The sequence below is a fragment of the Marmota flaviventris genome, chromosome 8 (genome assembly GCF_047511675.1).
Source record: "Marmota flaviventris isolate mMarFla1 chromosome 8, mMarFla1.hap1, whole genome shotgun sequence".
NCBI lineage: Eukaryota > Metazoa > Chordata > Mammalia > Rodentia > Sciuridae > Marmota > Marmota flaviventris.
The window spans coordinates 41376817-41398489 of record NC_092505.1 but is presented as its reverse complement, the minus strand read 5'-3'; the positions used below and the strand labels follow the sequence as shown (position 1 = coordinate 41398489).

The 21673-nt window shown below is 33.8% G+C and overlaps 1 protein-coding gene across 1 annotated transcript in view; it reads right to left on the bottom strand.

The window, feature by feature from the left end:
• The window catches only part of Vps8 (VPS8 subunit of CORVET complex), a 252940-nt gene that overhangs the window by 208131 nt on the left and 23136 nt on the right, over positions 1-21673 (bottom strand). Inside the window, exons 6-13 of the mRNA XM_027951524.2 lie at positions 18975-19007; positions 17781-17835; positions 9318-9442; positions 8479-8565; positions 6064-6131; positions 4517-4670; positions 4348-4407; positions 2388-2495 (exon numbers count right to left, since the gene is read on the bottom strand). Of these exons, the coding sequence (XP_027807325.1) occupies positions 2388-2495; positions 4348-4407; positions 4517-4670; positions 6064-6131; positions 8479-8565; positions 9318-9442; positions 17781-17835; positions 18975-19007 (690 nt within the window). The remainder of the gene's footprint in view (positions 1-2387; positions 2496-4347; positions 4408-4516; positions 4671-6063; positions 6132-8478; positions 8566-9317; positions 9443-17780; positions 17836-18974; positions 19008-21673) is intronic.

Sequence of the window (21673 nt, the reverse complement as noted above, 5' to 3'; positions counted from 1 at the left end):
CTTACCACATGCCCAAAAGGCACAAAGCCCAACAACCATGGACTGAAACCTCTGAAAGTATGATGCAAAACCTATCCTCTTTTAGGTTCATTATCTCAGATATTTTCTTATAGTCACGGAAAGCTGCCTAATATACCATGTATGCTCTAGCTTTTAATGTTGAGGGCTTCCAATAACTCCTGTCTTAAAATTCTCATTTGTACTTCAGACCTGACATTTCCTCATAGAACACCCCCTAACATAACACTTGAGAGTCCCACTTTTCACTTTCAACTCAATATTGAAATCATTCCTAATCATTTGCTAACCAAGCAATCTCCCTTTGAATATTTCTTGGCTCTAAAATGTAGACATGTGATGTTTTAATTATGTTCTTCAGCCCTAGATCCCACAGGATAACAAGCCTTGTCTTTCAGGGAATCATCCCTTAACTCACTATATCCAGCCATCTCTGTTTAAGCACATTGTACCTGTTTTATTATGAGAGCAAATCCTTCATTTTCCCTACTGTCTTCTATGCTGTTTTTATTTTTTGAATCCAGGGGCACTCAACCCCTGAGTCATATCCCCAGCCCTTTTTAATTTTTATTTTGAGACAAGGTTGCACTAAGTTGCTTAGGGCCTTGCTAAGTTGCTGAAGCTGGTTTTGAACAAATTCTGGCCTTGAAAAAATCCTGCAATCTTCCTGCCTCAGCTTCCTGAGCAACTGAGATTATAGGCATGCACCATGGCACCTGGCTTCTATACTCTTTTTGCTACTGGCCTTCCTTAAATACAACTTGCATCAAGTCTTCACCTATGATGGTTCCCCATTACCAGTCTAGGCTAATCATTTTATAATCAAAATCAGGGGTATTTTTTCTCTGAAGAGTTCCAGAGCAAATATTTTAGGCTATAGACTATGCAATCTTCTATCACATCTACTCAACTCTACCACTACAGTGAGAAAGCAATCAAAGATATTAAAAATGAAAGGGTATGGCAATGTTCCACTAAAAATTTGTTTATAAAAACAGATAACTATCCAGATTTGGCCTAGGGGGTCACAGTTTGCCAACCCTTAACCTAGATCTACCTATGCATTCAATTTTATTTTCTACCATAGGTTTCTCCCTATCATTAATTCCATGAACATTTCTTAAGCTAGGATAAGTGGAAGAGAAAACAGAGCTTTCCCTGCAGAAGTGACATCATATGTAAAGGCATTCCCACAGACTTGTTGGGAAGCTACTGTGGAGTCTAGGCCAGTAATCCATGTGGCTCAGACTGGGAGGCAGCAGTGGAGTAGACAAAAAAGGAGAAAATCAACATTTGGAGATAGAGTCAACAGTCTTGGTGACGGAGCATGTCTGAAGGGAGAAAGGAAATGAACTGTTACTCCTAGGTTTCTTGCTGAAGAAACTAGGTGGATAGTGGTACACTTGCTTCACTGAGCTAGGAACCTGAGAAGAGGGTACAGTCTCAGCTCAATGACTTCAATTTATCTCCTTTCCTCCAAATCCTATAAAGTCTCTCTAGAACATTCTAATCTCTTTGAACTAGAATTTATATCAACTTTTAATTCTCATCACATAGTTCAATGCATAAACTGTTTTCTCTATTGGTAACAAAAATAATTGTTTTGTGTTTCAGACAATATTATAAGCTATGTGAAAGAATAAAACACTACTTTAGTCTTTCCTTCTTTCTTTCTTTTTTTTTTTTTTTAATGCAGGAACTGCATTATACAACTTGTACTAGGTACCTGGAAGACTCAGATTCACAGAGACAGATGGTAGAGTAGTGAATACCTCCAGGAGCTGGAGGTAACAGCAAGTGGAGAGGTTTTTATTTATTGTTGTTTCTTTGTTGTTTTGTGGTGCTGGGAGTTAACAGGGCCTCATGCACACTAAGCAAGAGCTCTACCACTTTACTCTGAAATACATAAAAAAACTAAAATAGTCTGATAGGTAGACAGATGAATAAATGTATAGCTATACAATAAAGGACAGTAAAATAAAAAATAAATAAAAATATCCCAATTTATCTTCATTTGCTTTTTGTTCATCAAAATGTTGAGAACACAGCCAATGCTCAATGATACTTATTCTCTAATACACAGATATATAGGTAGATAGCATTAAAACAGACATGTTCACATTCATGTTTACATATATAAACCATTAATTATTTGTCAGCCAAAAGAGAGAGAATTGAGAAACAAACAATGAAGAGTTATAGATCAGTCTTTTTTATATTAAAGCTTTAAATAAAATTAAATAGGTCACTCTTTCTCCAAAAACTTATAAGATATATTTCTTTGACACAATTTAAATTACTGATGAATCATTAAAAAAAATTATGATACCAGACTTTACAAAAGACATACCATCATTATTAGGACTTACCAGTAGAAAATGAACAACATCTCCTCTGCAGAAAGCAAGCATGGGATTCACATAATTATGCACAGCCACAAAGTGCCAGGCAAGCAATGGAACACTAGAAGGATCCATCTAAGTAAGGAGAAGGAAGAGGGCGGTGGTGGAGATAATTCATCATAGTTAACAGAAGAATAACAAAGAAAAAACTCAGACTAGTGATCCTTGATAAAACCTTGCCCAACTTCTCATAAAAATTCCAACAAAGCAGGGACTAAATGGAAAATGTCACAAGAGAACTTTCTGAGTTGATGGTATATTTTATATCTTGATAGAGGTTTTGGTTACAAAAATATATGAATTTGTCAAAGTTCAGCAAATGTACTCTAAAGATTTATATATTTGTTGTATATAAATTTTATACCAAAAAAAAAAAAAAAAAACAACCTAAACAAATACTCTAGCTAATGCTATGCACATTGAATACTTAAGGAAAAAGAGTTTTGATTTCTACAATTTACTCTGAAATACATAAAAAAACTAAAATAATCTGATAGGTAGACAGATGAATAAATGTGTAGATATACAATACAGGACAGTAAAATGACAATGGCAGGTATACAAAGATTTAATAAAAAATTCTTTGAACTTCTTTGTTTGAAAATATTCATAAAAAAATGTTGGGAAAATACCAATACAACAAACAAAAAAGATGCAAATATATAATACTGTGATAAAAACTTCAATTCATTAATGAAGCTAATCTAAGAAATGTTAACAACAATCTAAGCCAGTTTTGCCATCTAAAAGGACAGACTCTGGTGCCCAGAGATATACAAGGTACCAACAAGAAAATAAGCTAAGCTCCCTCAGAATAGGGGATACTTTCTGAACTAGCAGAGACCTGTGCTCCATGCCATTCCATCAGTACCTTTCCTTATATGCACATTATAAGATCACACTCTCTGAAAAACCAAGCAGGAAAGGCTAACCTGAGGTATGAATAATACAGTTGTCCCTTGGTAGCTAGGGGGATTGGTTCCAGAATCCCTGCTCTGTCCATGGATCTATAATCCATAATGCTCAAGTCCCTTATATAAAATAGCATAGTATTTGCATATAACCTATGCATATCCTCCTACATATTTTACATCATGTCTACACTATTTATAATGCCTAATACAATATAAATGTTATACAAATACTTGTAATACTTTATTGGTTAGGAAATAATGACAAAAAAGTCTGTACATATTCACTATAGATATATAATTTTTTCTGAATATTTTTGATGTGTGGTTGATCAGATCCATGTGGATGCAAAACCCACAAATATATAGAGCCAACTGCACATTCTGGGAAGTATCATTTCCTAAAGTAACATTTCAGAGGCAGAAGTCAAGGAAAGCATATATAGTAGCAGTTTATGCTGGATAATACAGTGGAATATATTCTATCAGTAGTTCAGTGTCAAAGCATCAAATAGCACAATCCTGCCTTAGGACAGCTGTCACAAAAAAACAAATGTCCTTCAAACACTGAAAATAAAGGCTGGGACTCAATATATCAACTTCTCCTCCAGCATTAAAACCAATAAGAGAATTTTACTGCCCTCAAAAGGGCAGTGAATGAAGCTAGGAAAATCCATGCATGAAATTAGGTGATCACAAAACACCAGAACAGCAAGACACAAAGACTAACAAACTGAGGTTAAAAATAAGAGCCAGTTATATGTTGTTTATGAGAGAAAAACATAAACTGATAAAGACAAAAGTGTAAGATCCCATGGTTGCAAGGGCACTGTAATAGTCTCAAACTTGTCCTGCTTTGGTCAGCTTAAGGAAGTCCAGAAAACAGTCCTTAGAGTACTGACTTCCATACTGTCTAGATTTCTGATGATCTCATAGAACTGCCCCTCTTGAATCACCTCCCGCAACTTCCTGACACAGCCATTCCTTTTGCCAACAAGATGGAGAGGTATACTTACCCGTCCATAGGGAAATGTCATCCATACTTTCAAGGATGGTTTCAATCCAATGACCAGAATCTTTAAGGGGAAAAAAAAATTACTACTTCCAATATTTACTTTATAATTTTCAAATTATTGGTGTTCAAACATCTAAAAGTTATGAATTACATCTTCTATATACACCCACCTTTGTTAAGGATGCCATGGCCAGTAATGAAAACTGCGTGATGGGATGATCTTTCAATTCAGGCTTAGAATGCAGGGGCTCAATACAGCAAACTTCACCCTTGGAACCACTGAACAGACATCGAGATTCACAAGTTCTCACTCCCATTACTCTCCTAAAAGTGTAACCAAAACGTTCAGAATTTAGTAATGATCCAAGGCACCATCACCTCCAGCTTGGCCTGTCACTACAGCTTCCCAGATCCTACTCTTGCCCACAACAATGCAAACTCCACATGACAACAGCAGAATCTTCTTATTAAACATGTCAGATCTCTCTCTTCTGCTTAAAACACTCCACTGGATTGCCACTGGATCTAAAATGAAATACAAACTCTTTACCCACATCTTAGAATGGTCCTACCTTCACTCCTCTCTATTGTCATTCCTGACAAAGTCAAGCTCCAGCCACACCTGCCTTCTTTGCATTGCCCTAGCAGGCCTTGTGCCCACTGCAGAGCCTTTGTGTTCTAATGCTCCTTTGCCTGATGCTTCTCTTCCGGCATTTGTTGCATTTGTTGACCAATTCATCATTCAGGTCTTTTTTCAAATGTCATCTAAAAGAGGCCTTTCTGAGTTATCCTTGAGTACATTCCAGTACACTGACCTGCCTTAGTTTCTTTATAGCAATCATATTTACCTGAAGTTATTTCATTTATGTGTTGGTTTATTATCTGTCTCCCTATCCTTACCCCAACTAAAATGTAAGTTCTATCAGAAGAGGAACCTCTCTTCATTTAAAGCCATAACTCTGGCATCCAGACAAATGCCTATACACACAAGATGCTTAATTAACATTAGCTGAATAAATAGCATTTTTAAAATCTGAGCTCTTTCTTTTCAATCAGAAAATAAATCACAGATAATGGTTTGTCTAATGCTACATATCCCATTTACTTTAGATTTATGAAAAACAGGTCACGTGACCAATGTTTCAACAAATAATAGTTTTTCAGCAATACTATATGCTCAGTTTTTAGAGGCTATGAAAAATACAAGAAACAAAAATGTGTTAACCTTGAAGAAACTGTGGAAATGTAATAAATATTGAATATTATGTTCTATTTTTTTTTAACTTCAGCTTCATAAATGTTCTCTCAGGTATTTAGATAGTTTTTGAGTTTTTGTTTTTATTTAAAGACTAACCAGGACAGTTCTAAGGAATAAGATTTTTTATACTTGGTCATTATGGTTATAATCAGCTGGGCCTGGGGCCCAAACCAAAATTAGTGAGCTACTCCAAAACAGTTGTTCCCAAGCCAGACAGCACGATAAGAGTCACCTGGAATGTAGGAATCTAAAATCTTAACTCAGATCTACTGAGATAAAAATGGGTGACCAGGCCTGGAATGCCATGTGTTCTATAAGCCTCTCCAACTAATTGTAATACATAGCATAGCATAACCTATTTCCAATCACGTAGACTTTTCAGATCTCTTCATGTTCAATTTCAGATCACTAAACCATAGCTAGTCTTTTCATTGTCAATAATAGCCATTAGTCTCTTACTTAAACGTCAATTCAAAAACAGAGCCACCACTGTCGTTGCAAATGGCAAGAGTTGGATCATCTGTAAACTAAACAGAGAAGGAATTTATTTTCTTATAGATTTTTAAACAACCAGTCAAATGTTAAGAAGATAAAGGGGAAAAAAACTAAAAGTTTTTAAAAATCTACAATATAAACATTTAGCATTTGAAATAGCCTAACCTAGATTCACATTCTCACTTTAAACATACAAACTTACCATTATTTAGAATAAAAATGGTTCAGTATCTTTAAAAAAAAACTATAGAGACCTTTCAAAAACAAAGCTACCTTTCATCAGAATAAAAGAAAATTTCAAACTATAGTTGATATAAACCCTAAAATTCTCTACTTGGGCTCTTACATTAAGGTTTTCTAATGAATAGGATCATTTGGATACTTTGGCAGTTGCCTAGTATTCCAGAATAAAGACACAGTAAAAGATACTTGGTATCTTTGGAAAATAAACTTGTCTGAATAAAGAGTTAATCCTACTATATCTAAAACATCTTAACTTTTCATATAACTTTTCCCAAACTGTGCTATCTTCTTGATCTTATTCCAGAGTATACTTCAGTTATTATTACCTAAACTGGAAAACTCAGAATAATAATGTTCACAATATGCAGTTCTAAGGTCAGATGAAGAATGGTAAATGATATAGGACACAAAATGAAATAATGAAGCTTTTATCAGCTACAGTAACTAGCCCAAAGTTTGGGCTTCCACGTAAACCATCCTAGGATGGTTGAGATGCAGGAAGTCATTATAAAATTCTTCTTTTACAACCCCACACACAGGCATAGTACAGCGTTCTATTTATTTGCTCTCAAAGTCTAGATGAACAGTTGACAAAGTGAGAAGCATGTATCCTAGGGGTTTGCATAAGATAGTCCACTAGAGTGCAGGAAACATAAGAGTACTTGTATTTCAGTTTGATTTTCTGTGTATGTGCCCATAATATGGTTTAAAATGTACAGTAGAATATCTGTATACTTATACACACACACATACATAAAGAATGAAAATTCAAATTGTTATTGATGGGATGTATGGCTAAGTTTAGAGAACAAAGAGTTAGCAATACTGAAGTGCAAACAGCTACTGTCAATCCAAGACCGATCTCAGGAGTACTCAATTATACATATCTTTCTCTAATGTCAGTGTGTCTACATACACCTTCATCATCATTCCCCAACAACAGTGGCTCCTACTCTTATGCTTTTAATCTCAGCCACATCCTTCTCTTTTCTCTCTGCCTCTACTTCTTCTCTTTCTTATTGTTTCTCATAATAACTTCTTTTTTTTCCAAGAGGACTATCCATTTACAAACATCTACCCTCTAGTTATTCCTCCAATCAAACATTTATTGAGCAGTTAGTATGGGTATAACACAAAAATAACTGACAAACATATTCTGACTTCAAAGATATTCCCATATTAAGAAATAGAAAACACATACACAAGCAACTATAACATATTAAAAGTTGGTAAATGCCATATGAAAAGAAGTCAAGATAAATTACTATCATGTACTGAAAGAGGAGAAATTCTCTCAATTTTTGCTTTTCTTGGTTGTTTTCATTGTTACTAAATGCTTCAATGCAGCTTTGTCACAAAAGACATTTTTGTAACTAACCTAGATGCAGACATATAAACTCCAGATGCTTGCAGACTTTAAAAAGCACATGTATGTATGAGAGCTCTGCACAGCTAAGCAACAAGATATGTACATGATTAAAATCTAGATCTGATTTTAGACTCCCCCAGCTATAGTCCTTTCCCCTTTATACTTCCGAACATGAGCTTCCAACCACACAAGAACCGAGGTTCACACGTATTTATACATGAAATCTGTTACCTAAGTCAGTTTATTTTTTTTCAGGCCTAGAAGGAGAAAACCAAGACTAGGATCTTAATGGATTCCCTTTAGAGCCCTGAAAGAAAATAAACCAACGGATTCACTTCTAAACATAATCCAAACCCTAGTTCTTTCAGAACTGGTGCCCTGAGCCTCAGGCATCACCTAACAAAGGGTAACAGAGCACAGCACCTCAGCAATAAAAACCTGGCAGATTACACAAAAGTAAAAAGACCTTTTAAGATTTCATATGAGTTTTCAGCAGGGTGCTGCCTGTTTTTGTTGCAACTTATAGTCTAGGATCACATCAGTTTGCCCTTCTGCTTATATCTAATTAGGCTTCAATACAATCTGAAGCTGAATATTTCCATCTTAACCCATCTCTGGTTTTAACTTGGGGAAAATATCTTGTTGGGTCAAATAATGTTCAGCTTCATCTTTTGGGTTTCTGATTACCAACAGAGATGAATGTATTTTAAAGTGGATATAAAGGCATAATAATGAAGATTATTAGCAGAAAAAAACAAAGCTGTTACCTTGATATGCAGTATTGCTGTTCCTGGAGGATGAGCATCTGTTATTGATCTGAGAAGTTTTCCACTCGCCAAATCCCACATGGTGATCTATAAGACAACTAAGTGCTTTAAAAACAAATTTATTGCTCTTTTTTGGATTTAAGTATCCTGCCTTCTGGATGAAATAATCTACTTCTCATCTATAAACATTGCAGGCAAAGAACCATAAAGTTAAAACATACCTAAAAGTTGCAGATCCATTAAAGCATGGAGCCTTTTTCCATCTTCATCTACCTGTGCCCAACCCACTTATCCCTTTAGATTTTAAATGCTATTCTTATATTGAGAGGTAAAAGAGATTTCTCTAATAAGTCAATCTGTTTAGCACTGGTAAAAATTATAGGAAAGGCTCACTGCCAAACCAGCTAGTGATGCATAAATCAGAAGCTTAAGAAAAACCATAACCTATTCCAGTTTAAAAAGTATAAAGGAAAAAAAAATAGTTACCCAGGAACACAGAAAAATAATACAGAAAGCAGAAACACTCAAACTAAAAGTAGCCACAGTTGTGTATTACTACATAAGGAGATGCATTTTATACAACACCTTGTTTGGTTTATAAAAGTTATTTGTTAAAAAAGACACATGACTTAGAATATAAAAATTACAGACTCTAGCTCAATCAGTAACAATTATTAAGAAATTTGTACAAGACAAAAGTCTGAGCAATCTCAGGTTAGCTCTATAGATATAATACTTCATAATACATTATTCTGATTTTCAAAATATTGATCTAAAGATATTGTTTTAAAAATTGATTTTAACATTATCTTATAAGTGAAAGAAGTTTTGCATACTACCTGTCCTTTAGCAAAGCCACAAAGAAGTCTTGAGCAGTCATTATTGATACTGAGGGCAGAGATGGCTCCATACTGACCTCCAACACTTGTGTTACCCAGGCAGAGTCGCAATGCTTGATTCTGATCTAAAGAAAGTGGTTTGTAGAGTCAAGTGAAAGAAATATGAGTGAATAAATAAATACAGTTTAGGCATGTTTTCAAAGACTTGGGAAGTGGCAAGAAGTATATGATAAGCATTCATTTTTTCACATTCATTTAAAAATATATTTATTGAGCCTCTGCCAGAAGCTGAGCATTAAGACATTAACAAAACAATAAGGGGAAAAAAAAGCTATAGGGGAGTCTAATACAAAATTTGCTAATGATAAATCAAAAAGTCCATAAGAAGTCCTACCTCTTTGATCAAACTTTCAACTCCCTCATCCTAAAATTGTACTTCTTGGCCATTTTTAAGATGCAGTGTTAAAGGAATACCACCTTCTTTAAAAGTAGCTTTTAAATTTCAAAAATCACAATGTATTAATTTAGATGTTGGCTAAAATTTACATTTATATTATCCATGAAGAGAAGTTTTTCTTAGCAAATTATAGCACAAGTAAAATTATAGAGTGAACATTTAAACTACTTCAGAAAATTATTTCAAGCATAACATTTGATATGGTAAAAGCAAATAACTGAAACCTCTACTAGATTAAGTTATTGAAGACAAGGATTTCTGATTTTTCTAGGAGGTACTCAAAATATTTATGAAATTTTATTATCCTAATACTTTTTTTAAATTGCTCTAGGGTTTATCCTAGACAATGCTTATTTTGTAAAGCGTTTATGATTATACCCATTTGAAAAAAATGAAATAAAAAATTCAAATGTAAGAAAGCATGCATACAAAATTTAACCGTTTAGAAAAACAAACAAAAAAAAATACTTCCACAACCTGGCAATTTGGAGTTCTCTACCCCCGTAGCACTTGTATGGGCCTCTGTAACTATAGGGCATGATGTAACATGGGACATGTTGCATTAGAAAAGAGGAAACTTAACTTGCTGGCTGCTACCTGCTTCCCAGTCCTGGGGCCACATGTGACTAAGAGAGCACCTAGTGATTAGCCAGAAGGCATTGCCGTGGGTTGTGATGAAGAATCGGACCACCTCTAGGATAGACTCAGAACCCTTCTGCCCTCGGACAGCTGGACAGCTCCTGTCTCCCATTACTGCCTGTAGGATGGGTATAGATGTAAATTCTCCCCACCCTGCTGACCTTTACCCTGATTGGTTCCTGAACATTATATTAGCTGTGTGTGTTTTCTCATTAAACAAGGATCTGATCATCCTCCTGCAAGGGAGGGCTGGGTGCGGGCGGCCAGTCCACCTTTACCTTTCTTGGTTCTTCCTGTCAGAGCGTGCTCCCCCAATCTCTGCCGCAACTCAGGAGGGAACAGGGGGCTAAAAACTCCTGACATGTAACTATCTACATGCAAGTTTCATAGTATGGCTTACCTCCCTATTACACTGTGCTCAGTCTGAGAGCTAAGACCATGAGTGAATTAACACTCCCAGAATTCCTAACTTGGTGCCTTGCACTCAGGCATCTGACAAGCATCCTAATAGCTGTCACATCTGCAAATCTACCTCCTAAAAGAGTAAATCTAGTTACCAGAAAAAATCTAAAGATACTCATTCTCAGGTGTAAGAAATAATACTTGGTAAGTCACCCATCCAAAGTAAATGTCATAAGAGTGTTTTTCTGGGTTCATAAGCTGGCTCTAATAGTAATCCTCAACAGCAAGGAGTTCTGTAACAAAGAATGGCTATACCATATCCAGCACACAGAATATACTCAATATTTTTTTACATCATTTTAGATTTTAGCCTTTCAAGGTAAACATTCAAAAAGGAATCAATTCATAAGTAAAAAAGGTCTAATATATTTTAAAAAGTCATTATATTTATTTCATATTTAGAATTATACAATTATAGATTTTTCTCCATACCTCCAGAATGGTGTCCCTTAATATAATCCAAATTATTAAAATTTCCCTTTATTTTATTAATTCCTTGACTATAAATATGACATCATTTTTTCTTTCACTCTACTGAAATTGCCTGCCTACAGTAGTGTCTTCCATGTTTCTCACTGTGTCAGGACTACCTTATATAGTGAGTGGATTAGCCACAAATCATAATTTGCAAACAATATGATGGTTAGACAATAGTATTCTTTATATACCACTACTTTTGGTCATGTATATAAGCAACAGGTAAATGAAAATAAGAGGACAAAGACAGAGGCTGGTGTCTGAGCTGCCTGCTTTCTAGCACAGGTTAGTACTCAAATCACAGTGCTGAGGTCCTTTGTAGTCCAGTCTTACTTTGAGGTAGAAAATTTCTAGTGTTCTAATTCACCAATATACTTGTTACTGCTTTCTGATTTAATAAAGTCATACTTAAATTAGGTAAATTTAAGTATTCTTATAAAGGGTGGAAAGCATAAGGAGAATTAAGATGTACAATCAAATAGAGAATAAGGAAAGAAAGAGGAAACAGAAGAGTGCCAATGGAAGAAGGAGAGGAAGAAAAGGACATATCTAACTTATAGATTAAAACCCTACACATCTCTGTGCTTTCCTGATTGTAGTTCCCATACTCCAATCTAACCAAGAGAGGAAACAAAATTACCAGCCTTGGTCACTCCTGAAAAATGTATTAAATTTACAGCTTACAGGTCTGTGTCAATGAAAATGTTCTTACTTTTTTTTTTTTTACTTTTACAATATGAATTGAGATACCTGGATTTTAACCCCACCCCTACTCCTAGATAGCTACAGGCATTTCAACTATGTCTGGGCAGTTTTAGGAATGTTACTTAATTTCACTTAATCTATCTTCATCTATATAATGTAGAAAAAATACCCTTACCTCATTGTGTTGCCAAGAGGAATAAATTAGTAAAGTTAAATAATGCACAAACGGACCAATTTAATGTCCCTCAAATATTACTGGGGTTCTATTACAAACTAATTTATCAATAACATCTATATACTTTTCAAAAATAGCAAGTGATAGTAGGCAGGCAATAGACTGTGTACAAAATGTAATCTAACTCTACAAAAACACTTATCAATTCTTATTCTATCTTTATACATTCTATCTTTATGGTGCCATGTTAACCAACTTGCTATTATATAATTTAGGCTACATTCAGAAAAGGTAGAATGTCTATGGATAGAAGACAGCAGGTTCTCTTATAAGAGTAACTAAACTTTCTGTAGTCCAGGTAATTTAAGACAATTCTGGGGGAAAGTGTTTGGCTAAAATAAACATAAAACCTTTTAAAACACTTAAATTTTATAGTTACATAGAAAGAACAAAAAAGACCTGGACAGAAGCAAGAAAGGGAAAGTGAGAGCTCTGCCAGGTTGCTCTGATCTCATCAACTTAAAAGGAAACGTTCTCTTCTCCCCACACTCTGGAGCCTCCTCTGTCTATTGTTGGGGAGTAGATATTAAATTAAAAGTAGATCTAAATTCATTTACAAAAGTCACATAAAATTATATCTGTCTAATGTTGTCAATTAGTATTTAAAAATTGGAGAGGATCCTTATGAAGTAGGTGACCCCGGCAAGAAATATGAAATGACACTATCAATTTCTCCTCAAACTTCAGAGTTCAAATAGAGGTAAACACCAAAATCCTTTGAAAATTTTGAAAAGTATCAAACAGTACAAATATAAGGAATTATTAATGATGATAATATAGCTTATTAATTAATTATCAGAACTTGAAATCCAGATATCATAAAAAGCACATCTATTTGACACTGCAATGAATTATACCTATTTTTCTTGTAGTACAAGTTGGGCATACTTAATCTAAAAATCCAAAATCATTTAAAATGATCCAAAATCCAAAACTTTTTGAGCATTTATATTGACACTCAGAAAATCAGATTCTCAAGCATTTTGGATTTTGAATTAGGAAAGCTTAACCTGTAAAGTCTATGTAAATATTTCAAAATCAAAAAAAACTCTAAAATTTGAAACACTTCTGATCCCAAGTATTTTGGATAAGGGATACTGTACCTATATACCGTTAAAAAGATAATTTTCTCAAAGTAGATTTCAGCACATTCTGAGCTCAAGTGTAATGTGCTAAACAACAAAGAAAAGTCACAAAAAGTTTATAACAACCCTAAAAATCTAAATTTGAACATACTTCAAGAATTTATAACTCTTTTCATATACCAAAATTAACCCAACCCTCTATTTCTTCACTCGTTATTTGTTTTAATTAGTTCCAAAGACAAAAAAGGAAATTCCTACATCTTAGAAGGGAGCAAGTTTAATGTGTGTGTAGAACTCTAATTTGCCAGTGTTCATCATTCTTCAATACTACTTTTTTCTTATCCTTTATTCACATTAAATACTCATTATAGCCAAAGGAAAAGAAAAGAGATCTTATTGGAAACATTTTTCACTAATTGTCCTAAAATAATAGAAGCATTTTTACCTGACCTCAATCTGACCAACTCACAGAATTAAACTTCTCATAAAACTTACTGACTGAAGACCAGGGCACACTCACCGAATCTCCATGGCTAACCAGCTACCTTCCAGAATGCCAACACTTAGTAAAAGTTGGTTGTGTTCCTTCCCATACCTGCTCATGTCATTGTAACAATACATATTTTAAAACAAACAGAACATAAACTGATGGAATAGAGTGACAAATAAAGAATATTTTTTCTATGAACATTAAGTGAATGTTTCAGGAAAACTTGGTAAAGGTTAAGTTGCTTTACAAAACTTTTATGAAATAGGGTGTTGACAGGTAACAGTAAACGATGAAGAAAAGTTTTGTTATAATGTAGAATTTTGTACTCATGGCCTCAGCTTTACATGACCCATTATTGATGAAGTTTATGACAAAAAAGGTGCTGCAGACCTCCACTGGCAAATATAACTCAAAGAAAATGCTTTGGACTATATCAAAAGATTAGAAAAAAATGGAAACATATTTTCAGTTAAAATAAATCACTGAAGGTACACATGCGTTTATAGTTTTTCACAATTCCTGGCTCTAATCAATTTTTCAATTAGCTATTTATTTTTTATCCAGAAGAGGGCATCAACTCTAATTGATAGTATTCTCCTTCAGCATTGAAAGGTCAAAAGAACCACTCATGCAAACCAAATTTACTATACCTTTTCCTTTTGAATCCATGAAGAAAAGACCAAAAGAGAGAAAAAAAGAAATCAGTTCAAAAGGTCAGAGAAAATGCAGGTAAATTTTTAAGGTGTGACAACCTTTAGTTAATTGTGAGAATGATATTAAATGTGATTAAATGATGTCTCTATCATTTGATTATATTATGATTATATTCAGGTACTGGTTCTGGGAAAAGAGAAAATGCATAATATTCAAATTATAGCAGAGTAATAAGTAAATACTAAGTAAAGTAAGTAATAAGAAAGCCTATATTTTAGTTAGAAATGAAAACAATTTCAAAAAGATAATCTACTAAAGTACACTAACAATCAAAAGAATGGAAAAGAAAGGATGATAAGAAAACATATTCATTAAATTAAGAACCAAGATACACAAAAAATGCTATATATCTATTATAATTCCATAAGAATACACACAACATATAAAGTTTAAGAAACTATAACAATTACTATTTTAATGAATCAGGACTCTATTTCAAAGAAGCTCTAATGGTACTTGAACAAATATAGTTCTTCCTGCTCTACTTACTTCTATGATCAACAAAGATATTTTTAAAAGATCAGCTCTAACCCAGATCTCTTGTCTAGACACTTCATAGTGTCTGCTATTTGTTCCTGGGCTTTCAAGCATATTTTAATCCATTTGTTAAAAGCATAGTCCAAACATCTGCTTCCTACAAACAATAATAAGTAAAATTTATTAACTATACTATTAAAACCCAAAGCTCAAACCAGAATACTATACTATGACTCCTTCTCAAAATGTTCTCTTTGGCACACTTTCCTATGAGACTGTAATAAAACATTACTATTTCATCATATCTATAAGAAAGCTGCTGGGGATCTAAGAAAACCAAGAAGCAGGCCCAAGGAAATGAAGGAGACAGTATCAAAAGATAACGTATTCTTCTCCTCTGTTAGTTTTTAAAGTATTCATTTTAATTTGTTTGCAATAAGCTCCACATGGGTTTGATTATAAGCAGTCACATATCTGTACAAACTCTTGATAAAGAAGGGATGTTAAAAGCACACCGAGTTGAGGAAAAAAATGAGTATTGGTAAGTGGAAACAAAGAAATCAACATCCATTCTGCTGATAGATAAATATATAAATTATATTCTATCCTTAAGCACCTTAGTTTTTTCTATTTTTCTCTTCATATCTTAGAATTTGCCTCCTCTTCCTCTCAAAACAAGATGACTGCTTGAAATAATGGGAAATGCACTGAGCTAGGATTTTGTGTTATCTGATTCTGAATTTGGCTCTGTGCTTCTCACTTAAACTCTCTGGTCCTCAATTACCTTACATGAAAAATAAGAAGACTGAACCAAAAGTATATTGATCTAATATCAACTATACCCCCACAGAAAAAAAAAAAAAAAAAACTCTTATACCTGATACAAAACCACACTGGAAAACCTTTTCCAAAAGGCAGTTGGATAATACTTATCACAAGACACTAATGCTCATGTCCTGGCTCAAGCAATTCAACTATTAGGAATTTGACCTAAGGAAGTGATCATAGCATAAAAATGCAGAAATAAAGATGTTTGTCATAGCACTGTTTAGAAACAACCAAATGTCTTATGAAAGAAGAAGGCTAAGTAAGTACATTTTGATACATCCATTCAAAAAATACAATATACCCATTTAGAATCATGTTTTTTATATATATATATATATATATATATATATATATATATATATACTTATGTATTTATATATGTATATATATACATATGTATGTGTGTGTGTGTATATATATATACATATATATATATACATAAACATACACACAACCATATATGAAATTAATATATAATTGCATGGAAAGATGTCCTCTATACCAAAAAGTAGATAATAACATGATTCCATTTGGGGATGTACACACACACACACACACACACACACGTATAAAGAAAAGACTAGAAGGTTATACAGAAATGTTAGGAACTATTTCTGAAGAATAGAAATAGTTGGTATTTTGTATCTTCAATTTTTGCTCATCTATATTTTCTAAATTTTCCCCTCTGCATATATATCAACTATGTAGTAAGAAAAAAGGTATTATTTAAAGAATTAACTCTCAAATCCTTTCAAGGAAATTACATTTTTGTTTCTATCCTTCTGATCCCCAAGCAATATAACTGTTATTTAAATCAATCATCATTAAAAAGAATCCCTAAAGGATTCTTAATATTTAAAAGTAAAAAAGTACTTACAAATACATATTAAATAAAGTTTTTGGCATAATAAGTAGAAAGTCGAATTGTTCAAAGACAACAGAAAATAACTAGTATCATTCATACAAAGATGCAAGGCTCCACTGAGATCAAATTACAGTTCTATAAAGTAATCCTTATCAAATGTTCCTTACTAAATTCAGTATCATTGGGTTTTCCATTTAAGAGAAGCAAAAGAACTCTAGAATCTAGAAAAGATTAGTGAAAAAGGCCAGAAAAATATTATCTAATGGCTTTTAAATAGGAAAAAAAGAACTAATAAAACTGATTTAAGTCTCAAATAGAAAAAAATTTAAAATACAACTAACTTCTATAAAAATAAAACTACCCATATTCTCTTCTCAACCAACAATGTAATTATGGGCAAAAAAAAAAAAAAAAAAAATTCAGTTTAGAGGGATTTACAAAGGAAATAAAACCAAATTTATTGTCAGTGAGTAACAGAAAATGGGAAATCCTGGGGAATTCCTTTCCCTCAAAATCTTTTAAAACACCCATAACTGGAATATGATTTAGAATAAAAAAATCACCGTCACCACCATCAACTGGAGATAGACAAGATGGCGAGGCAAAGTTCCTTGCAACTTTATTCTTTTTTGTCTAAGTCTATAGGAAGTAAAAAAATAAAATAAAATAAAAAGATAGCTTATAAATTCATAAAGAAAAAACTTGCAATGGGTAGCAAAATGAAGCTGTGAATCAAGCAATTTTTAACTATAAATATATGTACGTATTTTTTGAGATGAAAGTCTTGCTGTGATGGCCAGGCTGGCCTTGAACCAGCTATCCTCCTGCCTCAGGCTCCTAAGTAGCAAGGATTACAGGCATGAACCACTACATTCAGCAATTTTTAACTATAAAAATATTGACTGCTAATTTTATGTTTTTCTGGTTTTGTTCATGAAAATGAAGTCCACTATGACTATGTGATTAAGGAACATAAAACCCTAAAGGATTCTTAATATTTAAAAGTAAAAAAGTACTTAGAAAGTTTACCAAATATTAAAGCCAATCCATGAGATGTACCCACGGCTATCAAACTGGACACTGCCTGAAAACAAAAAGGAAGATTACATTTTAAAAATATTACATCAAAGATCTTGAAATAATCAGAGTTGAATTTGTTGGCCTGCCTTCCTCTAGGCACCAGATGATATACCAACTATTATAAATAACAAGAATTTCATCTAGGAGGCAGAATGGGAAATGAATCTCAGGACATTTTATTTCTGAGAATACTTCTAAATTTACTCTAAGGGAAACACTATCAAAATTTCATTTGTTCAATATTATAGGCAACAACATGCCACTTATCTATCTTTAAAGCCACTTTTTAAAAAGAGTCAAAAAATATCAGGATCCAGACAAAGAAAGAAGCACTTATTCAACTCAAGCAAGAGCCTCTTATAAAGTGTAGGGAAGGGATGAGAGCACTTTTGTCTACTTTATCCACAGGAGCCAAAGGGCACCAGAAATGTTCAAATCTTAGCCCATTTCCTCACCAAGCAACCAACTAATGAGAAAGTCAGAGGAGGGCTGGGGATGTAGCTCAGTGGTAGAGCACTTATTTAGCAAGCATGAAGTCCTGGGTTCAATCCCCAATAACTAACACACACACACACACACACACACACTCAAACCAGCCAGCCACAGGACTAAGAAAAGGGCACATTAGTGTGCTTTTCAACATCCCCCATTCTCCACAATGACCCCCACAGATTTACTATTTGGCAGACTTGGCACTGGAGTCCAAAGCTGTTAAATGTACTATTTACCACAAAGTGAGTTCACTGAATGCTGTTTTCTAACAAATCACAACAGGCCAGATCACAGAAAAGTAGGGTGATACTACATACAAATAAACCTGGAAAAGGCTAATCATTGTTCAATTATCTGTTTCTCAAACAAACAGGGGTGCTCCATGGTAAAGCTCCCCGGGGTTCAATCCCTAGTACTGCAAAAAAATAAAATAAAATAACTTTTTGTTATTGTTTTTAAATAACAAAAAGTAACAATTAGAAAAAAATAAAACATTCAACATGGACAAATTTTAAACCTGATTACTGGGAGTAAATGACTTAGGAATTTATTATCATATCATAATATTTTATGTAAAAACTTTGAGCATTATAAATCAAGAAACCCCAATCTAATAAAAAGTTTACTTTAAAAGGTTTAAAGTATACTTACAATTGCTGTAGGCAAGCCAGCATCTACTTTGTCCTAAATAAAATTAAAAAAAAAATAGTATTTGAAAAGATATTCTCTTCTTAATCTAGAAAAAAGTATAAGGCTCCCTCTTTACATATATTTTAATCCAAATTAATTCAGACAAAAGGTAGAATCTTTATTTTTACCCTTAGTTAAGAGAAATGACAAAAGCTGTATATTATCAACAAAATCGGAAGAGCACGAGAGTGGATTATCTTATTTTACTAACTGTAACAGATGCTTCAGGAAGGGTACTGATTATAAATAGAAACGAAAAAGACAGGAAAGAGGTTCTGTTTCTATAGTGTAAAAACTATAAGTACTAAGGAGCCAAAATGATAGGAGTCTATGAAGACTGAAGAAAAGGGAAGCCAGAGTTGGTGGCACACTTCTGTGATCACAGGAACTCAGAAGGATCTCAAGTTCAAGGTCAGTACTAGCAACTTAGCAAGACCCTATTTAGCAAGGGTGGGTGAAGGGCAGGGCTGGGGATATGGCTCCATGGTAAACCAACCCTGGGATCAATCCCTAGTACTGAAAAAAAAAAAATTTAAATAACAGCAGCAAAAAGAAAACGTGCTCAAGACATTCTACTTTGAAGTAGGGGTTTCCTACCCAGCAGATTACCTACTAACCCTTAAGTAAAACCCCAGCAGTGTACATTCAGTTCTTAAGCATAAAAAGGTAAAACACTTAAGGGCTAGTTCAGTTCCTTACCACTAATTCTGACTGTGGAAAAGTCCCCTAACTTTCCTGGGTTTTGTTGACTTCTCCTGTTCAAAGAAATACTAAATACTACCTTATTTATCTCAGTTAGTTGTCCTGAGAATTAATGTAAAGAATGATATAAATAAAAGAGTATTTATTTGATACTTAGTTTTGAATAGTAACAGCTTGCAATGATACAGCACTGTAGAAGCAAGTGGATTTCACAAACATTTACACTGTTTCTCAAATTTGGAGAGATAGAAGAGTCAGTATTATTCTGATTTTCTAAATTAAGAGAATAAGTTTCAAAGAGCTTAACTGTCTTGCCCAAGGCTCCTCAGTAAGTGTTAGAACTATGTCTCAAACTCAGCCTCCAGGGCAGGCTCTTTACATCATTTCAACAACTGTTTTGTCTGACCCTGTCAATATGGTCAATTAGTTACTATAATATCTCAGAAGGCAGAATCTATTACCTAATTTTGAAGAACTTCCCGGGAAATAACCTAAGAAACTTCAGTGCATGGAAACATGAGAAACAACAATCACCAATGTTGCTGGATTCAGTGTTCTAGAGAGAAGCATATACCAGGTAGGGGTATGATGGGTGTGTGGGTGTAAAGCATAATGACTTACAATTAAAAAATATGCAATAAAAATTTAATATATGATTGATTTGTGCCTGAGACAGAGAAAAAGAAGAGACAGCAGATGAAAAGCATAAGCTATTATTCAAAATGGAACCTGAATAATGAAATCAGAAGTCATCTGACTTCAAAAGCTAAAAAGCACAGATGTGGGAAGCATTTTAGAGATTACAGAATTTTAGTACTGGTGCTGCAACATCTTAGAGTAGTGGTTCTCAAAAGCCAGACCTGCAATACAATCACCTGGAATGCCTGTTAAAATGCAGAACCATATACTATGCTGCTAGATTACAATTCAGTAGATCTAAAGTGATACCCAGGAATCTTCATTTTAAAAAGCACCTCAGGAGATTCTTATGTACTGGACATATTTCTAAAAATACACTACACTAAGATATCTACAGTATCTTAAGATTAATCATCAAAATGATTTAAAAAAACCTTAAAAGGTTACTTTGAGGGGCTGGGGTTGTAGCTCAGTGATAGAGTGAAGACTTGGCGCTTGTGAGGCACTGGGTTAGATCCTCAGTACCACATATAAATAAGGAAAGGTATTGTGTCCATCTACAACTAAAAAAATATATATTTTAAAAAAAGGTTACTCTGAATTAATTTTAAGTATAGACATGTCACATCACTTTGAGAAGGATCCCAAAATTAAAGAATGAGGTTCACAACTCCAAAAATTTCATCTCTCTTAAATGTTTTTCATGCTTAAACTCCAAAGCCATGACAGTCAAGACTCAAAGCAGCCTGATAATATCACTAACCATCATGCTGAAGGCACTACTGAACAACTCTTCAGGAAAAATACCCAAAAATATAACTAGCTTTACATGTTAATAAACCAACCATCACAGAAAAGCATGCAATTTAAATTGAGCTGGTAATCCAAAATTAGGAAGGCACCATATGATGACTGTCAAAGGAAAAGCAGTTTTCATTTTAACATACCAAAGGAGCTCAGCCATAGCAATGAAATAAGAACAGAATGCAAACACTCTGGGATTTATTAGAATTTCCCCCTCCTCTTTAAGAGGGAGGAGAAACCCTTTTAAATAACAGATTTATCTAATCATTGCTCAGTGTCTGAGTTTTAGTTCAGTCTCCATTATTCAAAATATTTTTAAAACTGCACAGGTGGGTCAAATGACTGTTCTGGTTCATCTTGATTTTGAAAGGAATGAATTTCATCACCTACATAAGGATTAAATTCAGAAAACGTCATGGAAATGTAATCCTCAACAGGTGGTTCCTATTCTGGCAAATATGAGTTACTCTCCACCTAAAAAAGGAGGACAATCCCCCAGCTTTCCTCCATTGCTT